The sequence below is a fragment of the Ursus maritimus genome, unplaced genomic scaffold (genome assembly GCF_017311325.1).
Source record: "Ursus maritimus isolate PB19 unplaced genomic scaffold, ASM1731132v1 scaffold_3, whole genome shotgun sequence".
NCBI lineage: Eukaryota > Metazoa > Chordata > Mammalia > Carnivora > Ursidae > Ursus > Ursus maritimus.
The window spans coordinates 90,071,950-90,091,420 of record NW_024425563.1 but is presented as its reverse complement, the minus strand read 5'-3'; the positions used below and the strand labels follow the sequence as shown (position 1 = coordinate 90,091,420).

The 19,471-nt window shown below is 40.3% G+C and overlaps 1 protein-coding gene across 1 annotated transcript; it reads right to left on the bottom strand.

Annotated features, from left to right (window-relative positions):
- Window positions 1–300: 300 nt before the first annotated feature.
- YAE1 (YAE1 maturation factor of ABCE1) lies at window positions 301–4,873 on the bottom strand. The gene is made up of 3 exons (XM_008703508.2): window positions 4,694–4,873; window positions 3,257–3,378; window positions 301–1,275 (listed from the first exon to the last, which is right to left on the bottom strand). Exons 1-3 carry the CDS (start codon window positions 4,820–4,822, stop codon window positions 846–848), a joined length of 681 nt encoding a protein of 226 aa, XP_008701730.1. The 5' UTR covers window positions 4,823–4,873; the 3' UTR covers window positions 301–845.
- Between the last annotated feature and the right edge of the window lie 14,598 nt (window positions 4,874–19,471).

Genomic DNA, 19,471 nt, shown 5'->3' with positions numbered 1-19,471 from the left:
TGGCTTCAGTGTTATTCCCATGTGAATATGTGAAACAAAACTGCAGTTTGGAATAATCCGGCACATTGTTAGGGACCACTACTAACTCCATACGTGGAAAAACCAGGTACTTGAGCATGAAATGTATTTTGTATTTTCTATGGAATTGTATGTCCTTGCCTCTAACATAAAACTAAAATGAATTTTATGGGGCGGCTGGCTGCCTCAGTTGGACAAGCATGCGGCTCTTGATCTGGGGGTTGCGAGCTCCAGCCCCATGCTCGGTGTAGAGATTGAGAATAAAAGAGACAAAAACAAAAATGAATTTCAATATTTTGTTTTTAATCATCAGTATAAACGTTTCTTCAGTTCCTTACACTTATAGCCTCTTAATTTCAATATATATATATTTCTGTATATCTGTGTGTGTCTATTTACAATGTTATCCACTAGGTTATTTATGGTACCTTTGGTCTGATTAGTTGGTGGTAAGGTCCTAACCACCTGACGGTGACGAGAGCAGAAAGCACGGTTAGGTCCCTACAAAATGTGTTTGATTCTTGTTCACTTTTGCTAATGAGTCTGAAAATGCTTGATTTTGATCAGAAACTTGAAAAGGACAACGGCAACTTGAGTTTCTGAGCGTATCTTAAACGACATAAAAATTACCAATGACAGAGAAAGAAAAGCTCTTACTACATTTAATAGTGTTAATTGTGAAGATATTGCAAATTTCCGTGAAGGATAACCGACAAGTGATGGGTTCAACGTAGAAACTGGTACAAATTTTGGTTAGTTTGTTAAGAAACAAAATGTTCTAAGAACTGTTATGAACATTACTTTCATTAGACAAGTGAAGAGGATTTTTACAGTTGTTTGAGGTGCTGTAATATGTCAAGTGATATCCCCAGCTGTTTTACTAAACCAGCTGTCTGTTCCAAAATCCACGCGAGGCTTGGGTTTTCGGAATGTCCGTGCTCTGGCACCCTACAACATTCTAAAGATGAACAACCTGCCTCACCAAGACTCTTGCTGCAGTTTTCGTGAAGCTCGGCATGATTTTCACAGAGTCTTTCATCGTTAGCTTCATCCGTCTTTTTCTCAGCTGGAGCCACAGGACAAAGGTCCATATCGTGAATAGAGTCCAATAAATCTACCACATGGGGCTGAGAAGTGATTGATTTTAGATGTCTGAGCACGTACTCTTCACACTGGCCAACTGCATCCAGAAGATTATTTATTTTACTGATCAGAGCCGAACCATTATCATGAAGGTGACACCAGGAGAGCAAAGCACTGAATGAAAATATAAACGAGAGTTAAACAGGAAAAAAACTACACAGTCACAGGCTTTTCAAATTTTTGATGCTAAACCCTACATGTTTCTTTTCCAGATAACACCATGCGAAAATGAATCAATAATAATGCAAGTCAAAATCAGGAAAGTAATGATGCTAAAATGGATTTTAAAGTATATAAAGATATTATCTTTTGATACAAATTAAACAACTGGAAGTAATCATATAAATTGCTTATATTCCTAACACCTCCTTCACAACTCTACATCCACTTTTCTTGATTTTAGATTTTTTCTTTATGACTGTGTAGCTTCCGCTGAAGAGGGATTTTTCTCCTTCAAGGACATCACACAGCTTCTGGACTAGTGATTCTCAGACTTGGGTGTACATTAGAATCACCTGGGCAGCTCTTAAGACTGTCAAGGCCTAGGTTACATTCCAGACCAATGCAACCAGAATCTCTGGGGGTATTATTTTTTAGAGCTTCCCGGCTGATATCAAGACGTAGCCAAGTTTGAAAACAATTGTTCTAACCAATACAGTTACTTGTCATCAAAACTAAAGGCTAGAAGAAAAAGTTTTGTGGCAACTTCTCTTTCCCAACTTTGTTATAGAGTATTCTCTGTTTGTTGCGCTAATACTTTTCTTGAAGAAGTAGAGAATTCTTCTAGTCCTAATAGATATTTTTCTTTATTTTTCTAGTACAGACAATACTTTTGTTTTCTGACATTTCAGATTGTTCAGGTAATCATGATATAAAATAATGGTTGTTGTGAAAAGTAATCCTTTTTTTTTTTTTTTTTTTTTTTTAAAGAGAGGGAGAGAGAGGTGGACAGAGAGGCAGAAAGAGTGAGGGAGAGAGACAATCTTAAGCTGGCTCCATGCCCAGTGGTGACCCTGACGCAGGGCTTAGTTCACAACCCTGAGATCATGACCTGAGCAAAAATCAAGAGTCGGATGCTTAACCGACCCAACCACCCAGGTGCCCTGAAAAGTAATCATGTTTTAAAAATGGAATCAATTGATATAAAAGATTTAGCAATAAACTTTCTGAGCTTGTAAAAGATTTAACTTGATGTAAAATGAACACTTGATCATTTTCTTACTGTAGACTATAAATTCTGATTTCTGATAGCTGAATTTTCTAAAACCTCCAACAGTGAATTTTTTTGTTTCCTACTCTTTTTAAAATTAGTGATTCTGGGGCGCCTGGGTGGCACAGCGATTAAGCGTCTGCCTTCGGCTCAGGGCGTGATCCCGGCGTTATGGGATCGAGCCCCATGTCAGGCTCCTCCGCTGTGAGCCTGCTTCTTCCTCTCCCACTCCACCTGCTTGTGTTCCCTCTCTCGCTGGCTGTCTCTATCTCTGTCTAATAAATAAATAAAATCTTTAAAAAAAAAATTAGTGATTCTTTGAACTGTTTTATGTTTTGTTTTTCTATAGAGTGCAATTTAAAAGGTATAAAGCATCAAAGACGACAAGCCTGTCATGCTCCGAGCTCCTTCTGCCATTTGACCACTTGGCTCTGATATATGCCATTATTACTATGGAATCTAGACAGGTATTCAATATTCAGCACTAAAGTAAATGGAATCATTTTTCTATTACAGTTATAATTTTCAGCATACACTTCTAGTCTAGAAGTCTGTTATACTGTGTTCTGCCACATGAGCAAGATTAAAAGCTTTAATCAAAACCTGAGATGCAAATTAGTGGTAGTTCAGGTAGCAAAAAATATACACCGCCTATCATTTCTTTGCAATGAAGGACAACACCTGACTCACATATTAAAGTGGATGAACTGATGATTTTGACTTTTTGAAGGCAATCTTATTTTATGCTCCATGGTACTTTTTTGTGGATTTAACACCAGAAAAAGCACTTCGGTCTAAATGCTTTATTTTTACATACTATTTTTATAAAAGTCCTCCAGTAGTACTGAGGTTAAAATGACTCAGTATTTAAGTTTAAAAAATTACCTCAATGTTCCTCTGAGTTGTCCATAGTTTATAATGATTTCTGCACCTTCCTTATAACCTTGATTGAAGCCTTGCTGAAGAGTAACTGCTTTGCCGGCGTCTATTCCATCTCTATAACCTTCCTGAAAATAAGTAATGAAGAACTGCAGCTGTAATTAACACCAAGTAAACCACTGTAGGTTTTTCTAGAAAGTCATAGAACCAATCTGGAAAATGGATGAAATAGGCCTTTACTACTTACTATTTACTGTTTAACATAATGGTTCTACAACAAATGGCATAGCCAGCCACACAACCAAAGCAGACTATGCTTTTCATAAAGGTTTATTATTGGCATATCCTACTTTTGAAGTCGACTTATTTGGCACATGTGAAAATACTGATTCTTACATAGTTTTTAAAAACCCTGTGTTAACAATGCCTTTACAGAAAGGAAACAGAGAGAGTTACATGTCTGGCCCCTTGGCAACACTGACTGATGTGGGTGGGTGAGAAGGCAGGGCAGTAAATAGGTTATAAAAGGTCTTCAATAATCAACTCAAGTAGGGAGAAAGATGTGTTAGTAAAAAGATGAAAAGTGTGGTTTTAGAAATTCTACTTGATATCTAAATTCAAATAAACTGCAAATTCTCTGTGGGCAGGGATTTTGTCCTGCATCTCCCACAGTGCCACAGCACGCCAAAGATGATCACCATTTACTGGTCTAGCCCCCGCCTCACATAAAGCATTTCTGAAACTGATAACACGGTTGTTGGGCTAAGCAAACATTTTATTGAAACAAACAAGGGCAGATCGGGCGCAATATAACGGTTGGCAAGGATATTAAGTGGAAGCGGACCTCACCATGGGAACTCAGCTCTGAGTGCTCCAACTGGAAACTGAGTGTGTGCTATTAAGCTTAGTTTCAATGAATAGTGAGACAAAGTAGATGGGTAATTCACACCTAACTAATAAATCAGAAACCAACTTTGGTATTCCTTCACCTAGCCACCAGTATTCCACAGTAGCTTTCCTTTATTGTTCTTAGACATTCCTAAGTTCACTTTTTCCGGATGTCTCGATTAATACCACTCCTAACCTTACGCTCTTCACCCGTTCAAGCAACCCGTGTAAACACGTCCTTTGACAGCCATAATTAGTATACTCAGTGTCTATGTTCCTCCCCCACCTTCTCCGTAATCCTCATCAAACTGCAATCTCTGCAGTCTAGACCTACTTTATTCTGCTCTGTTTCCAGCGTCTAACGCGCCCCGTGGTTTCACACGCTTTCAAGTGGAAAATCCTAGCAGGATCTGGGCGGCAGAAGTAGGGAGGGCAGCGCCGGGCCGGACTGGGACCACTCTGGCCTCTACTCTCGCGACCCTGACTCCTGACAGCGCCGCGCCCCTCTCCCCGCAACCCTGGATATTCTCCCCCGCACCCGCCACGCAGCTTTACTTTGACTCGTCTCTGCATGTGGCTCCGCCATTCCCGCTGCACCAGGAGCGACTCGTCCGCTTCCTCGTCAAACACGTCCCCCTCCTCTCCGGGACCCCGGACCAAGGGAGCCCTTTGAACCCACGACATCACCGAGGCAACCACAGGGCTGCTGGGCGCCGGAAGCGCCGGCAACTTCTTCCGGTCTGAGGGGCGGGGCGAAGGCTGCGAGTCGGGCTCGCGCGGCGGCGGCTTATGCGCGTGCGTGTATGGTGTCGGTTGTTGCTGGGTGTTGCCGGGTGAATCTGGGTTGCGGACTGTGCTTTTTCCTCCCTGGTGTTTGGGGCTCCCCCCATGGACCTAGAGTGTTGGCCAGCGCCTGTTGTGGGCGAGGCGGATTCCTTGCTGGCGGGGCCGGTCCGACCTTGATCTCTACGGAGGGCAGCTGAGACGCTCAGTGAAAATCTTTGCATTCCCGGCGCGGTCTGTGCAGTGTTGTGGGCTTTGGAGCCCCGCGCCTTGGGAAAACCATTCGAGGCATTTCAGTGGGTGGGTGATTACTGACCAACGTCTCTCTTTTAGAAGCCCCCTCAGTACATTTTAGGGATTTGACAGCCAGTGGTTTTTAATTGTTAGTAGCAAAGAAACAATAGAGTCGAAAAGGTAGCCACTGCAGCCATTTTGAGATCAGTACGTACAAAGAGTACTTTTATGAAAAGAATGCATTTCTCGTTGATTCACGGTATCTTTCAGTGGCTCCCGTTCCTTTTCAGATCCCCTATTGGCTGGGTGAGGACGGGGACTTGTTTATCTACAAATACTTAGCACCAGCGTGATTCTGACACGTGGCAGATGTTGAAACAGATGTTAGTGAATGAATGGACACCAGTAATATTGCTGTTTTGCTTTTTGTGTGGTCACGTGGTAATGATGATTTATTATTTAATGTATTTTCGGTGCTAGGCACCGTTGTAGCTTTTGGGATACATCAATGAATGGCAGACAAAACTTAGCAGCTCTCCTCCGCTTTACATTCCTGTAGAATTGACAGGATAAACAATTAAGCACTGTATAAGTAAATTACATAGTTTGTTACAAGGTCATGAAGGATACATGCTATGAAAAAAAATAAGCGAAGTTAAGGGGAACCATGAGCATGCGTGTGAGGGTGAGTGGGTGGTTTAGGTGATAATTTTAAATGCTCAGAATTTTGCATCATATATATATATATAGTAATTAAACATATATGTTTATTACATATATAGCATATACATATATATGTATGTATATAATTTACTTGGTAGATCCATGGAATATGTATAAAAACGCTCTATACTTCGCCACATAAAATATCTTAAACTTAAAAACCCAGATATTTTATAAGTCATATTCTCTGATCACAATCCAACAGAATTAGTAATAAATAATAATAAAAGACTCCAATAATTTAAACTATTACACTGGGTGTTAGAATCCCCTTATTTCTCTTTGGATCAAAAAGGAAATAAAAACTAAAATGGCATACAATAAGCAATTAAAATCTGAACACTTCCTACCAGAAAACATGGGGCCAAATGAAAGTTGTACTGAGGCAATTCTATAGGCTTAAATGTCTTTATAATTAAAGAAAAAAGAAAAAAAGACATACTTATTATGTATCTTAATTAGTAACAAAATAGTAGTAAGAAAAGCAATAAAAATACCAATTGAAATTAATAGAAAATCCCCAAATTTACATAAATAAATCCTGAAGCTGGTTCTTTTTTAGTAAGCTCTACATCCAACGTGGGCCTTGAACTCACTACCTTGAGATCAGGAGTCACATGCTCCATCACCTGAGCCAGCCAGGTGCCCCATGTGTGTGTCTGTGTGTTTATTTTTTACTTTTTATTTTTTAAATAAGCTCTATGCCCAACATGGGGCTCAAACTCCTGACTTTGAGATTAGGAGTCACATGCTGTACCAACTAGGGCACCTAGCCCTAGATAATCCTCTTTCGACCGTGATTAAAAAAAAAAAAAAAAAAAAAAAAAAAAAAAAAAAAAAGAACAAAATTATACAAGGTAGAAATGAGAAAGGAGGTAATGATACAGAAACAAATTCAAGTACTATAGTAAATAAAATTCAAGAGCCACACATTTGAAAACCTAAGAGATGTGAAAGACTTTCTAATAAAACTGACCCAATGAGTAGAAAACACAAAGAGACTAATAACCCTAGAAAAATTGGAGATTAAATATCCACTATAAAAAATAGCATGAAGACTTTAAAGAAAAATGGGTGGGGCACCTGGATGGCTCAGTTGGTTAAGCCTCTGACTTTGGCTCAGGTCATGATCTTAGGGTCTTGAAATCGAGCCCTGAGACGGAGGGCTCCATGCTCAATGGGGAGTCTGCTTGAGATTCTCCCTCTCCCTCTGTCCCTCCCTCCCTCCCTCTGTCTCTCTCATTCTCTCTCACATAAATAAATCTTTAAAAAAAGAACAATGCATAATTATATATTTTTTACTTTTTTAGGGCAAAGAAAAAGAAACTCCCTAAATCATTTTATGAAGCCAGCTTTATAGTAATCTGATAAAGATAGTATAAAAAAAATTCCACAGTTCAAGTTAACTATGAATAGGTATTTAAAAGCACCTGGCTCAGTCAGTTAAGCATCTGACTTTGTCTCAGGTCATGATCCCAGGTGGGATCGAGCCCCCGGTTGGGCTCCCTGCTCTGCAGGGAGCCTGCTTCTCCCTCTCCCTCTGCTTGCCACTCCTCCTGCTTGTGCTCTCTCTCTCTGTCAAATAAATAAATAAAACCTTAAAAATAAGAGTCCAGTACCATATCAAAAGAGTAATTCAAGATGTTTTATTCAAGGGAAGCAAACTTGCAATATTAGGAAATCTAGAAGCATATTTCATTGGAATCAACAGTTCAAAGCAGAACAGCCGTTATCTAAGCCACAAAGTCATTTGAAAAAAATTAGCAAAATAAAATGAAATGGAAAGGAACTACAAATTGATAAACACTTTATGAAAAAATCCAACTGCGAGTAGTAGTCTAAACACTCAGATATTTCCTTGAAGCTGGAGAAAAGAAGGGCCATCTAGTGATGCCCATTATAATTCAATGTTCTTTTGAAGACTAGTAAATGCAATAAGAGAGGTAAACAAAGTAATCTATAAAATGTTGGATAATAAGAGATGAAGTTATTTCTTTTTGCTGTTTATATGATTATGCCTATGAAACCCAAGGAATTCTGTTAAAAACAACAGAATAAGGGAATTTGATAATGCCGCCGGCTAGAAGAAAAAGAAACAGACCAACAGCCTCTTTATTTTCTAGCAATAACCATCTAAATGTAAATGAGATAAATACTCCACTTGCAATACCAACAGATACTATTAGATATAGTATTTATATATTTGTTTAGTATTTAGTATAGTATTTATACATGGCAGTAATACATTTAAAAAAATCAATCTTATTGAGGTATAATTTACATGCAGTAATATGCATACATTTTGCATGTAGTGTTTGATGAGTTTTGATAAATATATACCTCTGTGTAACCACCACTGAATCAAGGTATAGAAATTTCCATCACCCTAGGAAATTTCCTCGTACTTTTTTGCAGTCAGTCCCTCACTACCTGAGGCAACCTCTGATTCAGCTTCTATCACCCAAGATTAGGGTTTTTTTTTTTTTTAAGATTTTATTTATTTATTTGAGAGAGAGAGAGAACAAGCAGGAGGAGGGACAGAGGGAGAGGGAGAAGCAGGGAGCCTGATGCGGGGCTTGATCCCAGGACCCTGGGGTCATGACCTGAGCCGAAGGCAGACACTTAACCGACTGAGCCACCCAGGTGCCCCCACCAAGATAAGTTTTGCCAGTATTAGGACCTCATAGAAATGGAATCATATAAGCCCTTTTAAGTATTTGGTTTCTTTGACGCAGAAGCCACTTCGACTCAGTGTTTTTGAGATTCATTCACGTGGTTGCATGTACGCTGCTCCTTTTAAATGCAAAGTACTCTTTTCATGGACTGGATACACCGTAATTTGTTTGTTCACTTATCGTTTGGATTATTTCCAGTTCTTGGCGATTGTAAATAAAGCTGCTGTGAACATTTTTGTACAAGTTGCATTGTGTCCAAGTTTTCATTTCTCTGGAGTAAATGTCTAGAAGCGTAAATGTTGAGTCATATGATAAATACAAATTTAACTTTATAAGAAGCTGCCAAACTGGTTTCCAAAGTGATTGTACCATTTATACTCCCACCAGCAACGTATGCAAATGTCAGTTGCTGCACATCCTTTTTCTCACTTGGAATTGTCAGTCTTTTCAATATTAGCTATTCCGACAGGCGTGTAGTGCTATCTGACTATGCCTTTACTTTTCATTTTTCAGCTGGCTTATGATATTGAACATCTCTTCCTGTGCTTGCTTGCCATTTGCATATCTTTTTAAATGAAGTCTTTGTCCATCTAAAAAAAAAATTGGGTTGTCTTATTGTATTTCAAAGATTCTTTGTAGAGTCTGTCCTTTGTCAGATACGTGAATTATGAATATGTTCTTTGCATTATCCATCGGGAGATAGCCATGGAGGCAGAGTTAGGAGTTCATGAAATTTCCTGGGGGCTTAGGAACACACAATGCCTGTGAAAGGTAAAAAGCTGAGCAGGCATGAATAGGTGGAGAAAGCCTATGCAAAGCGATGTTGATCTGATCCCTGTGATAGGAAGTGTGAGATACGGGGACCTCACAGAGTCCTGGACAACATAGAAGGGACCTCAGGAGCCGAGGGCAAAGAGGAGGCTTTGGTTAGGTGCGCAGGGCCAGACTTTGGTAGCCCTGCCGTGCCCAGTTATGGGCTGGACGATGCCCTGGAAGAGTGTGATCTTGGCTGGAAGTCTGAGACAGATTTTGTAGGTGCTAACAGCTGGAGGCTGACAGCTGTACTCCTTTGTCAAGAACCAGATGATCTTTCAAGGTCCTTTCAAGTGTGTGATTCATTTTTTCCCCCCAAAATAGCTATCCTTTTCCTTTTTTTTTAATGAACTGTAAATAACAATGACATCTGCATAAATTTGGTGTCACAATGTGAACTTACTCAAAGTATTTATCTTGCAGCTCCCTATCTCTTATATAAATACTCTGTGATGAGGTCAACCTTTAGGATTCACTCTATTCTTTTCCTGTTCTTCTGCTTATCGTTCATCCTTGTCTTTTCTTTCAAAGCCTTCAACAATTCTTTTTTATGTCCTTCTATTCCCCATCTCTTGCTAAGTTTCATTCTTTATCTCAGTCTTCCACACTTTATTTGTGCCTTTGCAAACTGCTATTTTGTAGCTAGTGTAATAAACTCTAAGAGGGCACAGACCTTTTCTCCATTTCTGTTCCGAGTTTCTGGCATACTGGCTTTAATCATTAAGTCTCTGGCAGCCAGCCAGCAGGACTCCTAATTTCCATATGCCCAGCGAAGTTGTTTTCCACTTTTCCTTGTCCTTTCTAAACTTTTATACGTTCTACGATTCTCAGTGGTATTCAGTGATTAAGTCCTTGAGTGCCGTGTTTTTGTTTTTGTTTTTGCATGGAGACTGACATAGGGCTTGGACCTATGACCCTGAGGTCAAGACCTGAGCTGAGATCAGGAGTCAGACGCTTGACCAACTGAGCCACCCAGGCACCCTTGGTTGCTGTCTTTCAATTGCTTATGTCAGGTTTGCTCTAAGGGCATATAAAATGTAATATATGCAACAGTAATATAAAAAATAAAATTGTTGTTCGTGGTGAAAATGATAGGAAAACATTCAATATATGGCTTCTAGAGAAAGAGCCTTCTTTATTTTATAGTACTGTGTCTATAGGAGACTGGAGTTAATATAGCTGTCAAAGCTAGCAGGGAAATTATTAGTCCAATACGGAATGTTTGTTGAATATTAGAAAGGATGAAGTGGAAATGTCAGACAGGAAGCTGGTTGATCTTCCCAACGGCCTACTGATGGACAGCTATGTCTAATAGCATTTAAGCATGTTCAAGTCAGTCTTATCTTAAAAAAAAAATCCTTTCTCAACTCCACACTGTCCTCCGGCTATTGCTCTATGCTTTCATTTCCCTTTACAACTTAGTTTCTTGAGTCTGTGTCTCCACCTTTGTACCTTTCACTTTGGAACCCTCTGCCATCTGGCTTCCAACCCCACTCTTCCATTTAAAATGAGAGTGAGGGGGTGGGGGCAACTTCCACGATATTTTTACTGGTGACTCAAACCTCTGCTTCCAGCCCAGCTCTTCTCTGCATGTCAGACTCATGTCTCTACCTACAGGACCAGATCTCCACTTAAATTTACCATATGGATTTCAGTGCATTACATCTGAATTTATCTCTTTTTTTCTTCCAGAGTCCTTCCTCCTCTTAGCCTTGCTGCTCTGACTGGTCCCATCCCAGACCTATTGGGTCAGAGGTGATTCATATGCTGTGTCAAGTTTGAGAGGCTGTGCAGCTCGTTGAATGACCCCTGCATCTGCTCGTTCACCGCGTTGTACATTTGTGTCCATTTCTCTTCATTCCCACTGCCACTTCCCTGGTTCCCTGGCTACTACCCTGTCCTACCTGGATATTCTAACAGCTTCCTAACTGGTCCCCCTTGCCTCGTGTCCTGTCCCTCTTCCAATCCATTCTCCCTAGTCAGAGCATTATTCCTAAAGCAAAATGGATAGGACGATCCCTTGCTTAATTCCCTGGACTACCTTCTGATTGCTCTCCAGGTAAACTCCAAATGCCTTTATGTGCTCGGCTCCTGCTTGCATCCCGGCCTCATTTCTTGCCACTCTTCACTTGCACACAATCCGTTTTCAGGCCTTTGACAAATAATTTTTCCTCTGCCTAGAAATGCAGACCTCACCTTCATCAAAGGCTACTTACATTGGATCTCACTCCTACTTGGAAGTTTTTTCTGGCTAATTGTCCTTCTTACATGTGTTATGGTCTTTACTACCTTATATTATCAATGTTTAATTGTCCGCCTTCCCTACTAGACTGATAAGCTCTTTGAGGCAGGGACACTGTGTCCTAGTTAACTGTCTTATCCTTTTTGCCTGGTATAATCCTCAATAAATATATATTAAATAAATGAATGAGTTTCATTAAAAATTCTTCAAACACTATATTCTAAGCAGCTCCGTGTCCTAGTAATAATTATGTAGTAAACCGTGTCTGTAAGTCCAGATTAAATAAGAACTAACTAAGATTAAGTTGGTAGAGGGGACATTGGGGGTAGGCTAGGAAAGATACAGAGAGTTATAATTAAAAAAATCACTTTTCATGGCTTTTTAAAAACTTCTCCTTTAGATTTTATAATCATGTTTTTAATAGTTATGTATTTTGAGGTCTATGTATTTAACTGATGTTGGCATGCACAGGGACCCTTATGCTTTTGGTCTTGCCCATATTGTGTTTCTAGTTTTAACTTACCTCTTAGTTTTGAGCTCTTCAGGTTTCCCAGTGATGACTTATGAGTGATCTCTTTTCTGAGTCTGTGTATATCTGATGTCAACATTGTCATCCCCATGTCCTTTTTAGTTGTATTTGTCTGATATTAAATTATGTGGCCTGTTACTTTTAACTTTTGAACTTTTTTTTTTTTAAAGATTTTTATTTATTTATTTGACAGAGAGAGAGACAGCCAGCGAGAGAGGGAACACAAGCAGGGGGAGTGGGAGAGGAAGAAGCAGGCTCATAGCAGAGGAGCCTGATGTGGGGCTCGATCCCAGAATGCCGGGATCACGCCCTGAGCCGAAGGCAGACGCTTAACCGCTGTGCCACCTAGGCGCCCCTACTTTTAACTTTTGGATCACTTTATTACAAGTTTGTCCCCTGAACAGATCTGTATTATATATGTATGCATGCACACACTGACACATATCATGTGTGTATGTGTGTAGTTTGGTAATATCTGAGTTGCCCATGTCCTATATATGTATGTATATATGTCGTGTTGTGATATGAGCTGAGTTTTCACAGGGATATTTAGCCCATAAACATTCGTTATACTTTGGCCGTGTAGTCGAAGTATAGGCCATATGGAGGAGAGCTTTATTCTTTCCTTTCATGACAGGCAGAATAGAGGGTGATGGGGTTCAGAGGATTAGGGAGCAACTCCTTGGCAACAATAGGATCGAGGAGCTCCCATAGGCTGTCAGACAGCTTCTGATTTTAAGGACAAGTGGAAGAGGTCGGCAGGGTGGTGGTGGCGGCAGAGACCTCTGGCTTCAAAGGGTGTTGGTGAATTCCTGCTTTGTTAGCAAGAGGTAAAAGGAACCAGGTCTGACCTTTTGGGATCTTAATAAACATCCCCGGGGATTTTAAGGCATAGAAATATAAAGAAAGTTCATCAGGGAAAGATCGGCAGTGACTCCCGTCAGATCTGGTTATTAATCATTGTTTTCTCCCCGCTGTGTCACACATTTAATGCAGAAATTACTGAGGCAGCTGGAGTGGTCGGCACAGAGATGAATGGGGTTCACCTTCTTGCCTTCTTCCCACCTTGGTCTTCTCTTCCCCTCTTGTGGTGTTCTCTTTCTTTGGGATGGCCCTAGTAGAGGCAACATCCGTGCTTCCAGTTTTCCATAAGATCCAGCTAGTGGGCGAGTGAGGTCGCACGGCACTGTACCTAAGCGACGCCTGACCTGTGGAGGCCGCATAGCCTATCAAGAGCCTGGTCTCCGTGGGGTCATGTTCCCTCAGGGTGATGTCTTGGTCAGTTCCCTCTGTATATACCTGGGACTGAATAATTACGAAAAGGCCCTGCCTCTGTTCAGTAAGTGTGCGTAGAGGATTCTCGCTTTCCATCCCCCTTAATGGAATGACATTTGAGACTGTCCCCAAGGGACATATGGTAGACATGGCTAATACTCACCATTACCTGCTGGTTCGCCCATTTCTGGTTACCCATAACACTACACTTCCTAAATTGTTGGCACACAGGTGGGGGCCAAACAGTAAGTCACACTGGTAAGTGACTTGTGAGTGGCAGTGACTCATAAGTGGCCATGACGTGCTTCCGTCCCCGACTTCAGCTGTTTCAGCTCCTGCCTGAGCTCCAGCTCCTTATTCCCCCGATGTAGCCATCATTGGTGCTGATGGATCGAGGTGGTGGAGACACACGACGGAGCCAGGCTGGGTCTCCGAGTTACCACTTGGAGGGAGATTCCCTGGAGAACCATTGGACCTATAATAGACCTCGTATGTAGGAGAAATGAATTTTAATTTGTTAAGCTACCAAGATTTAGGGGTAACTATGTTATCTAGAAGAGCCCTACACATACAAGTACTCTATGGGCTCTGTCTGATCTCTCTGGGTGTTTTCTAATATACTCCCACGGTTTCAGTGTCCCCTAGGGGTTTCAACTCTCCCTGTCCTCAGCAGTATGTCCATTCCAGACTTTTCGATGGCTTTAGTCTTGCCTATTGAACTGTAAACAACTGGACGTCTGCAGCCGGAGGTACCATAGGAACGTCATACTTGGTATGTCTAAAACTAAACGCATTGTCTTTTGGCATCAAACCTGGTCTTCCTCCTATATTCTCGATATCAGATAGTGGCAGCACTTTGCCCTCTGTTTTGATGGGCAATGTAGCAGGGACGTTTGAGTATGGGCTCTGAATGGGTAAACAGCTGGTGATATAGCTATACAATGGAATATTATTCAGCCATAACATGGAATGAAATTTGGATACATGCTACAACCTGGGTGAACCTCGGGGACATGCTTAGTGAAAGAAACCAGTCACAAAAGGCTACATATTGTGTGATTCCATTATATGAAATGTCCAGAATAGGCAAATCTATAGAGATAGGGAATAGATTAATGTTCGTCGGGGGCTGGGAGGAAGGTGAAGTGGAGAGTGACTGCTAATGGGTATGATAATAAAAACATTCTGGAATTAGATAATGTTGATAATCATACAACTTTGTGACTATACTAGAGGTAACTGAACTGTACACTTTGTTTTTTTAAAAGATTTTATGTATTTATTATAGAGAGACAGTGAGTGGGGGGAGGGGCAGAGGGAGAGAGAGAGGGAGAAACAGACTCCTCGTTGAAAAAGGAGCCGGACGGGGCTTGATCTCAGGACCCTGGGATCACAACCCGAGCCAAAGGCAGACACTTAACCAACTTAGCCACCCAGGTGCCCCTGAACTGTACACTTGAAAAGGTGAATTTTATGCCATGAGAATTATATTTCAATTTAAAAGATTATCAGTAGAGAAGAATGAAATTTGAAAAATAATAGATTTACTTCAAAATAAAACAGAAGATTGAAGGTCAGTTTTGAAGACAGCCTTTTATTGCATAAATTTCACTGAAAGAATAAAACGCAGCGTCAGTGTTTGGAAAACACGATGTCTCCAATAATGATATAACATTAGTATTTACACCTTGAAGCCAGATTCTGCAGTGCAATTTATACTAAGTAACAGTATCACTTCAAGATGGCTAGCAGAATGAAAATGGAGACAGGGCAAAAGTTTTAAAAATGTGTTAAATTGAAGCATATGCGGTGTAAGATGACGAGCTATATCGTACAAGTTAGGAAATCAAAAATGTTTTGTGGAATGTCAGTTAAAGTTGTATTCACTTGTACAGTTATTTATCATCTAATTAAAATCTGGTACCACAAAATATGACTATAATCCAAAAGTAACTGAGAGACTTCAGTTTGGGGACTGGTACATAAGGACTCAGAAGCCGTCACTTCCTAATGACAAAACACTGAACAAACCAAAAAATCAGGAACTCTTCTTAGATCTGTCAGAGAAGTGAGGTCACAGAGCAAACCTCTGTCCCCAAAACTGGAGAGACAGACAAGCAGATAACAGAGAATCCCAATTTACTAGAGCACAAACCCGAAAGCAGAAACCTCTGTGGGAACCAGTGTCAAGGTAGGAAAACCTGGACTGTGACAAACTTCTCGAAGCCCAGTGTGAATGAGTCAGAGAGTTAAAAATTCTAGGGAGACCCAGTAACAGGAGGGACTCATCTGGAAGCAGGTAAGACACCCTTCAGTAGGTGAATGGGTTAATAAACCCTGGTACATCCAGGCAATGGAATATTGTTCAGCACTTTTTTCAAAGTGATTGTGAAATTTACACTCCCACCATCAGTGTCTGAGAATTCTGGTTGCTCCACACCTCACAATCCGAACTCTAACCCAGATCAATTTGAGCAAGATTAACATCTCACAATATTGACTCTTTCAATCCATGAAACTCTTCTTTAATTTTTCCTAGTATTTGTAATTTTTAGCATAGAAATTTTACACATTTTTTAGATTTATTCCTAAACATTTGATTTTTGGATGCTATTATGAATGCTATCATTTTTTGATTTGTTACTGGTTTGCCTTGTTTGCTAAGATATTTTTTATTGTGAATTGGTGGTGAATATTTTCAAGTACTTATGCTGTATCCAATGGGATGATCATATAATTTTTATCCTTTTTTCTCCTGGACAGGTGAATGTTTAAAATACACCATTTGATGGGGCACCTGGGTGGCTCAGTGGGTTAAGCAGCGTACTCTTGATTTCAGCTCCGGCCATGATTTCCAGGTGGAGGGATGGAAGCCTGCACTGGGCTCCACGCTCAGCAGAGTGTCTGCTTGAGATTCTCTCTCTGCCTCTGCCCCTCCCCACCGTGTGCGCATGCTCTCTCTCTAAAATAAATAAATCTTTAAAAAAATATATACAATTTGATAAACTTTGACACATTTATATGCCCATGAAGTCATCACAATCAATATAATGAACGTATTCGTCACCCCAAAGTTTCTCCATATACTTCTATACGCCTTTCCTCCCACTCTCCTTGCTCCTCCACCCGCCCATCCCTAGGCAACCGCTGATCTGCTTGCTGTTATTTTGCTTAGCTTTCATTTTCTAGAATTTTATATAAATGGACTCATAGGGTATATATTCTTTTTCGTATGGCTCCTTTCACTCAGCATCATTATTTTGAAATTTATCTATGTTGTTGCATGTATCAACAGTCATTCCTTTGTATTGCTAAGTAGCGGTATCCATAGGATGGATAAACTACAATTTGGCTATTAAAAAAAACCCTGCTGTGCCCATTCATATATAAGTCTTTGTATGGACATAGTAATTTCTCTTGCCGAAGTATCTTTGAGTGAAATGGCTGGGTTATGTGATAATTTTTAAAAAGCTGCCGAATTGTTTTACTAAGTGATCATAAAATTTTATAGCACTTCACATCATTCAGGAGCGTTCAAGACTTCCAGTTCCTTCATAGTCTCATCAGCACTTGGTATAGTAAGTGTTTTAAATATTAGCCATTCTGAATAAGGTGGTGCCTCACTGTGATTTTTATTTGTGTTTCCATAATGACTAGTGATGTTGAGCATCTTTTCATTTGCATATCTTCTTTGGCAAAGCGTTTGCTCTAATCTTTTTTTTTTTTAAGATTTTATTTATTTATTCGACAGAGATAGAGACAGCCAGCGAGAAAGGGAACACAAGCAGGGGGAGTGGGAGAGGAAGAAGCAGGCTCATAGCGGAAGAGCCTGATGTGGGGCTCGATCCCACAACACCGGGATCACACCCTGAGCCGAAGGCAGACGCTTAACTGCTGTGCCACCCAGGCGCCCCTTGCTCTAATCTTCTGTTCTGCACGTTTTTATAATGGCCAGCAAAAGTTGAGGCATAGGGTCATATCAAGAGGAAAACTGTTTACCCCCTTTTTTCTCCCTTCCCATTCTCTTAAAAAAATTAAATCTTTTTGTAAGAAGCTGCTCAGGTTTTTTAAAAACAATATTTTATTTTTCGGGTAGTTTTAGGTTCACACCAAAATTGAGCAGAGAGTACACTGATTTCCAATATAACTCGTGCCAACCCCCACTTCCTCCACTATCAACATTCTGAATTACAGTGGTCCATTTTTTTTAAATATTCTAAGTTTTTATTTTATTTTTTAAAAGATTTTATATATTTATTTGAGAGAGAAACAGAGAGAGAGAGAGAGCACGAGCAGAGGAGAGGGGCAGAGGCAGAGAAGCAAGCTCTCCACTGAACAGGAAGCCTGACTCGGGGCTTGATCCCAGGACCCCAGAACCCCAGGATCATGACCTGAGCCGAAGGCAGATGCTAAACTGACTGAGCCACCCAGGCACCTCTTAAGTTTTTATTTTAATTCCAGTTAGTTAACATACAGCGTTATATTAGTTTCAGGTGTACAATACAGTGTTCAACAATTCCATACATCACCCAATGCTCATCATATGTGCACTCCTTAATCTCCATCACCTGTTTAGCCCATCCCCCCACCCATCTCCCCTCTGGTAACCATCAGTTTGTTGTCTATGGTTAAGAGTCTGTTTCTTGATTTCTCTCTCTCATTTTTTCCCTTTGCTTGTTTTTTTGTTTCTTAAATTCCACATATGAGATCATGTGGTATTTGTTTTTCTTTAACTGATTTTTTTGGTTCAGTATTACAGTCTCTAGCTCCATCCATGTCGTTATATTGTCCATATAATTACGGGTTTATTTCTGGGTTTTCTATTCTATTATATTGATCCATGTGTCCGGTTGGTAAAGTTCCATACTGTTTTGATTACTACAGCTCTGTAATCTATCTTGAGGTCTAGAATTGTGATGCCTCCAGCTTTGCTTTTCCTTTTCACGATTGCTTTGCTTATTCAGGGTCCTTTGTGGTTCGATACAAATTTTTAGAACTGTTTGTTCTAGTTCTGTGAAAAATGCTGTCGATATTTTGATAGGGATTACATTAAATGTGTAGATTGCTTTGGGTAGTTTAGATATTTTAACAATATTTGATCACATCATATCAGGGCATAAATGAGATCTACACATTATTGGTGAAGTTAGCCTTCAGCATTTGATTAAGGTAGTGTTTGCCAGGCTTCTCCATAGTAAAGCTATTGTTTATTACCTGTCTTCACCATTAGAATGTAAGATCGATGAGCCTAGAAATGCTGTCTGATTTGTTTACTGCTTTGTCCCCAGTGACTAGAGCAGTACATAGTCTTAGGTACTCAATAAATATTTGTTGAATGAATAAATGGAAGCGTGAATTAGATGATCCTTAGCTTCCCATTCTATTCCACTCTTTTAAAAAATTATTTCGGGTCGCCTGGGTGGCTCTGTTGGTTAAGTGTCTGACTCTTGGTTTTAGCTCAGGTCAGGATCTCAGGGTCATGAGATCGAGCCCCGCACTGGGCTCCGTTCTCAGTGCAGACTGTTTGAGATTCCTTCCCCTTCCTCTCCCTCCCCCTCTTCCTTCCCCCTGTTCATACTCTTTCTCACTCTTTCTCTTTCTCCAATAAATAAATAAATAAATAAAATCTTTAAGAGATTTGTTTTGACCATTTTTTTTTTTTTTGACCAGCAAGTCTTCTGTTTTGCTAACAGCAATTATATCCGGGCATATAGTCTGTATGCATGAAATGTACAGTGCATGCCACCAATTACCCCAAATATATGGACATTCACACCTATTGGTTGACTTACCACAGGTGACTTGCTTATATTTGATTTTGGCTTGAAAAGCCAGGGCAAGATTATCTAGGCCAACTTTGTCCAGGTCAGGAGTTAGCACACGGCATTTAAATGAGCTTAGGTTTTAGCGAGACCTGGATTTTCAAATCTCATTTCTACCACTTCTTAGCATCGTGTCTCTGGGCAAGTGATCCAGCCTCCTGGAATTTTCTCATCTCTGATATGGGAGTTAATGTTCTTTCCTCGTAGGCTGGGATTAGCGAAGTCACACAGCAAGTA